The following is a 5,859-nucleotide window of genomic DNA, read 5'->3' as shown; positions in this document are numbered from 1 at the left end:
CAGGAGGATCATGAGTTCAAAACCAGCCTCAGCAACTTAGTGAAGCCCTAAGCAGTTCAGGGAGACCCTGTCTCTAAAAAAGAAAAAAAGGGCTGGGGATGTGGCTCAGTGGTTAAGCACCCCTGGGTTCAATTCCCTGTACCAAAAACAAACAAAAAAATATCTCACAGTGAGATACCATTTCTCACTGATTAGGAGACCAAAATAAAGAATGAAAAATAACAAGCATTGCCGAAGATACGGAGAAAGGAGCCCTCACACATTGCTGGGAGGGTCCGGTGCAGCCACCATGGAAAACAGCAGGGCCTCCATTAGTCAGGTCAGGTGCGGTTCAGGGAGGCACCTGCGTTCATGTCCAGGCCCCAGGCTCCATCCCCAGCACTGTGCACACAAAGACGTTAAATGGGACTCAGGTGTGTACCCCAAAGAACAGAAACCCTGAACACAAATGTGCACAGCAGCACTATCCACTGTGTACACACAGCAGAACCAACCAAATGTCCGTGAGCAGGTGAACGGGTAAACAAAACATGCCACATCCTTCCAGTCATGAAAGCGGGAGCAATACTGACTCCCCACTACTGCCGGAGTACATCTTTAAAACATCTCGCCAAGATTATCAAGAATGCAAGCAACAACCGGTGTTGGCGAGGATGTGGGGGGAAAGGTACACTCATACATTGCTGGTGGGGCTGCAATTTAGTGCAGCCACTCTGGAAAGCAGTGTGGAGATTCCTTAGAAAACTTGGAATGGAACCACCATTTGACCCAGCTATCCCACTCCTTGGCCTATACCCAAAGGACTTAAAATCAGCATACTACAGAGATACAGCCACATCAATGTTCATAGCTGCTCAATTCACCATAGCCAGATTGTGGAACCAACCTAGATGCCCTTCAGTTGATGAATGGATAAAGAAACTCTGGTATATATATTATTCTGGTATATATATTATTCTTTGAGTATATATATATACAATGGAATATTACTCAAAGAATAATAAAATTATAGCATTTGCAGGTAAATGGATGAAATTGGAGAATATGCTAAGTGAGATAATCCAATCTCAAAAATCCAAAGGACGAATGATCTCACTGATAAGCAGATGATGACACATAATAGGGGGTGGGAGGGGGCAAGAATGGAGGAAGGAGGGACTGTATAGAGGGAAAAGAGGGGTGGGAGGGGTGGGGGGAAGGAAAAAATAACAGAATGAATCAAACATCATTACCCTACGTAAATGTATGATTACACAAATAGTATGCTGTTACTCCATGTACAAACAGAGAAACAACATGTATCCCATTTTACAATAAAAATAAATTTTTAAAAAAAAGAATAAAAATAAATAAAATGACAAAAAAAAATCTCAACAAATTAAATAGGCCAGGCACAAAAGACCACATATCGCACCATTTTATTATTTGAAATATCCAGAATTTGAAATATCTAGAACTGTTTCTAGGTAACTCCCTAGTAACAGAAATAAATGTATCATTTCCAGGAACAGAAGGGAAGGGGAAGGGGTTGTAAATGCTGAATGGGGTTCACTTGGGGTTGAAAAGGTTCTGGAACCACATTGTGGTGAAGGTTTTACAATATTATGAATGAACTAAATATTTCTGAATTTTACACTTTAAAATGACTAACCTGGTTCATATGGTGTTGTGTATAACCTTAAAAAAAAGCTCAGTATTTGGTGAGGATGCTGGTAAAGCTACAACCCTCCTCCCTGCAGCATGGAGGTAGGTATCAAATTATGCTGCTGCTGTGAGAACAGTTTGGTGTTTCCAAAAGATAATAAAATTCAAATATGAGCTGGGTGTGGTGGTGCACACCTGTAATCCCAGCAGCTCCAGAGGCGGAAGCCAGAGAATGATGAGTTCAAAGCCAGTCTCAGCGGCTTAGCAAGGCACTAAGCAACTTATCGAGAACCTGTCTCAAAATGAAAAATAAAACTGGGTTGTGGCTCAGTGTAAGTGCCCTGGGTTCAATCCCTGGTACAAAAAAAAAAAAAAAAAAAAAAAAAAAAAAAAAAAAAAAAATCAAATATGACCCAGCAATCCACTCCTGACCATATGCCCCAAAGAATTAAAAGCAGAATTGCACAGAGCTATCTGCACACCCATGTTCACAGTGTCACAGTGGAAACAGCCTGAGTGTCTATGGACAGATGAGGGCATGGACAAACAGTCCACTCACACATGGGATGTTATTCAGACCACTTCAACGTGGGTGGACCTCTGGACACTGCTGAGTGCGATGAGCCAGACAGAGGACCACATCACATGATTCCACTCCCAGGAGGCCTGTAGAGCCAGGATTCACAAGGACTGGCAGAGGTGGTGACCAGGGGCTGTGTGTTGGGGGGGGGGATGGGAGCAGGTGCCCAGGTGGACAGTTTCATTTTGGTGCTGGAATTTCAGGCCCCTGATTGTGGTTGTGGTTACATGATTCTATGCACAGGTTAAATTCCACTTGTTCTGTATGTTGATATTTAAAAAGTCAATTTACTTTGTGTTAATTTTTTAAAGTAGGTTTTTCTTATGAAGATCTGCCTGGTTACTTAAGTGATTGAAGATGCTGAAAAATCTGATAGATCAAGTTGGCATTTGGAATTTGGAATATTCTCAGGAATGTCCTTAGCTGATCACTGGTGTGGAAGATTGAGGAGCCCCACCCCCCAGAACTGAGGCTGAAACCCAGGGCCTGGCTCAAGTGAGGCAAGCGCTCTACCACTGGGCTACACCCGAGTCCCTTTCAAAAATTTCATTTTGAAATGTGGTCTCGCTAAGCTTCGGAGGCTGCCTTAAACTTGGATCTTCCAGCCTGGTGGTGGGATCACAGCTGTGAGCCACCCTGCCAGGCCAAGAACAGGTTTTTAAAGACTGGCGTCATCAGTCTGCAGCATGAAAACACCTTCTGCTCCTGCGCTGCTTGTCTCTGCTTTCTGCAGCCAGCGTGGAGGAAGCTGCTCTTTCCTTCCTGGAAAAATAAAACCACGGTGACCACAAGGCTCTGATCTGCCAGGCGATTCCCAGGGTCCGGAGGAAGTCAGTGGGCCTGTTCTCCGCTGGGTCCTGCCGCCCCCCAGTCCACCTCTCTCCTGCCCATCCCACCTCCGAGGCGCCTGCACCCGCTTCCAGAGGCAGGGGAGCAGTCCAGGGCCTTGGGGAGAGGCTCGCCCGGGTCTGCTCCGCGGTCCCAAGGCCCCAGGACTTCGCTCCTGCAGTGCCCACCCGTCCCGAAACGCTGTCCCTCACTTCCGCGCCCCGGGCCGGTGGCCGTGCCGTGGTACCCGCCATCCGGCCGGTCTACTCCCGGCTGCCCAGCCGAGGGGCGCCGACACGGCGCTGGGGGCGGGAGCGTCCCGGACGACAGCTGGGGGGGCGGCCCTGACCTTCTGGCGATCGATGGGGCGCGGCCGGGCCGCTCGGAGCCGGGGCGGTGCTGGGCGCCCCCCAGCCGCCCGCCCTCCCGCTCCCCGGCCGCTATAAAGGGGCAGCGCGGGCTGCGCCGCGGTGCGAGCGCCCAGCACCGCCCGCCGCGCCATGGCTCCCCGGCCGCTGCCGCTGCTGCTGCTGCTGCTGGCCGGCTCCGCCGCGCGCCCCGCGGCCCCCAGGTGAGCCCGCGTCGGCCCCTCCCGCCGGGCGCTGCCCGCTCCGCCTGACCCCGCCGCTCCCCGCCTGACCCGCCTCCCCGCAGGGCCCCGCGACACTCGGACGGGACCTTCACCAGCGAGCTCGGCCGCCTGCGAGACAGCGCGCGGTTGCAGCGGCTGCTGCAGGGCCTGGTGGGGAAGCGCAGGTGAGCCGGGAGGCGAGGGCGGGAGGGCGCGGTCCGGGCAGGGACACCGGGCGGGACAGGCCCCATGCCCTGGCTCCAAGGCTAACTTCGATTTGGGGTGGGAGCAGCGAGCAGGACACCGAGAACAGCACCGCCTGGTTTAAGCCCACAGAGGGCCAGCTGTGCCTGCTGTGGACAGACCAGCCAGCCCTGCAGGCCTGGTGAGCTCCCGAACCTCACCCGCATCCTGCCAGCCCTCCCTCACGCCTGCGCCCTCGCGCTGCTGCTGCGCAGGCAGGGTCTCCGGCTGCCAGTCCAGCCTTGGGCTTCCTGTCTCTGCAGGACACCCCGGAGAGGCCCTCGTCTGCAGGCCTGGTCTCCCTGGCTGCCTGCTGCCTCCAGGCCTGGGGTCATGGTTCCAGAGGCGGCTGAAACCACCCTGCGGCTCCGATGAGGATGGACGAGGACCACGGAGGACCTGGGGCTGGGAGGGGTTGTACTTGGCACTAATAAAGGAGGAATTCAGACCCTGGCCCATTCTCATCACAACCAAGGCAGCCCTGGCCCACCAGGCGGTCAGGAGGGAGGAGGGCCCTATCCTCGGGTCAAGGTCTGCAGGTGACCACACCCAGCTGCCCTTTAAACCTGGGTGACCGCCTAGCACCTCATCCTTATTGCTGGACGCAGGCCCCCTCCTGTCCACCGCTGAGGTCCCCAGCACTGCTCCCCCACACTCTGTTTTCCACTTACTAAACATGCAAGTGTTCAGGGTGCTGCTCCCGCAGGGGCCCGTGGGGTCAGTGTGAAGGGAGGGGCACAGAAGCTGGGGGGGCAGGAAGGAAAGGGGGCCACCCAGGATGCCGGGAGAGACCTCCTGGTGACAGTGTGATCTCAGCAGGGCCTGTGCAGCAAGCGACAGAGATGTCACCCTCGGGGGGCCGCGGCGGCATGTGGGTGCACAGGGAACTGAGGCGAAGAGAGGTCAAGAGTGGCAGGACGGCTCTGCAGGCACCCAGCCTGAGAGGCCTGGTGTGGGGAGGGCTCCCCCACGCAGCCTCCTTCCTCAGACCCCCGAGGCCTCTTCCAGCCCTGAGGGATTGGGGCCAAAAGAAAGGGGCAGGGTAGGAGAGGTCTGGGCAGAGGGGCTTCACGGGGACGCTGCTCTGCAGGGCACCAGGGCCACCCAGGGGCCCTGCCTCTCGTCACTGGGCCCTGCCAGGCCCTCTGGGAGCTGACCAGATTCTGAGGCAGGCAGGGATTGGACGCAGGGGCTTTTCCTGCAGGACTGGTGAGGTCAGGGCAGAGGACCTGGAAGGGACACAGGGTCTCATCCCCAAGGCCCGAATTTGACCTGAAGGAAATTCCAGTGGAGGAGCTGAGCAGAAGGGCAGCCTCGGTCAGGGGGTGGGTAGAGCAACCCCAAACCAGGCTGGGCCCCTTCCCTGACCCGTACCCTCTCCCACTCTCAAAACCTGCCTCTGCTCTGCTGCAGCCCTGCCGGAGTGCTACCCCAGGTCCCCGCAGCCCAGCTCCGCCCCCAGCCCCAGGTCCAGCCCCGCCCCCAGCCCCAGGTCCAGCCCCGCCCCAGCCCCAGGTCCAGCCCCGTCCCCAGCCCCAGGTCCAGCTCCGCCCCCAGCCCCAGGTCCAGCCCCGCCCCCAGCCCCAGGTCCAGCCCCGCCCCCAGCCCCAGGTCCAGCCCCGCCCCAGCCCCAGGTCCAGCCCGGTCCCCAGCCCCAGGTCCAGCCCCGCCCCCAGCCCCAGGTCCAGCCCCGTCCCCAGCCCCAGGTCCAGCCCTGCCCCCAACCCCAGGTCCACCGCCCTGCCCTCCGGCAGCTCTCAGGCTCCTTTGTGCCCTGTGTTTGGCATCGGTGGGTTTCGCCCCAGTTGGTGTCTGAATGTGGCCCAGCTCAGGTGAACGAACACCCATCCTCCTCCTGCTGCTGCTCTGGGCCTGGCCGGCCAGCGGGAGCCCCCTTGGTGGAAGCCTGTGGTAAAGGGTCATAAAACGGGGCGGTGCTTGGCAGGGACGAAGGTCGCTGAGGCAGGAACTGTACCAGCCTGGACGCCAGACA

At 56.5% G+C, this 5,859-nt stretch overlaps 1 protein-coding gene across 1 annotated transcript; it reads left to right on the top strand.

Annotated features, from left to right (window-relative positions):
- Positions 1-2,937: 2,937 nt before the first annotated feature.
- Positions 2,938-4,289, top strand: Sct (secretin). The gene is made up of 4 exons (XM_047517367.1): positions 2,938-3,623; positions 3,707-3,808; positions 3,916-4,008; positions 4,130-4,289. The coding sequence occupies exons 1-4, from the start codon at positions 3,553-3,555 to the stop codon at positions 4,239-4,241; spliced, it is 378 nt and encodes a 125-aa protein (XP_047373323.1). The 5' UTR covers positions 2,938-3,552; the 3' UTR covers positions 4,242-4,289.
- The last annotated feature ends 1,570 nt before the right edge of the window (positions 4,290-5,859 follow it).

This window comes from Sciurus carolinensis, chromosome 11, assembly GCF_902686445.1.
Source record: "Sciurus carolinensis chromosome 11, mSciCar1.2, whole genome shotgun sequence".
NCBI classification, from domain to species: domain Eukaryota; kingdom Metazoa; phylum Chordata; class Mammalia; order Rodentia; family Sciuridae; genus Sciurus; species Sciurus carolinensis.
Note: the sequence above shows the minus strand (reverse complement) of the source record. Positions and strands in the feature narration are given on the sequence as shown.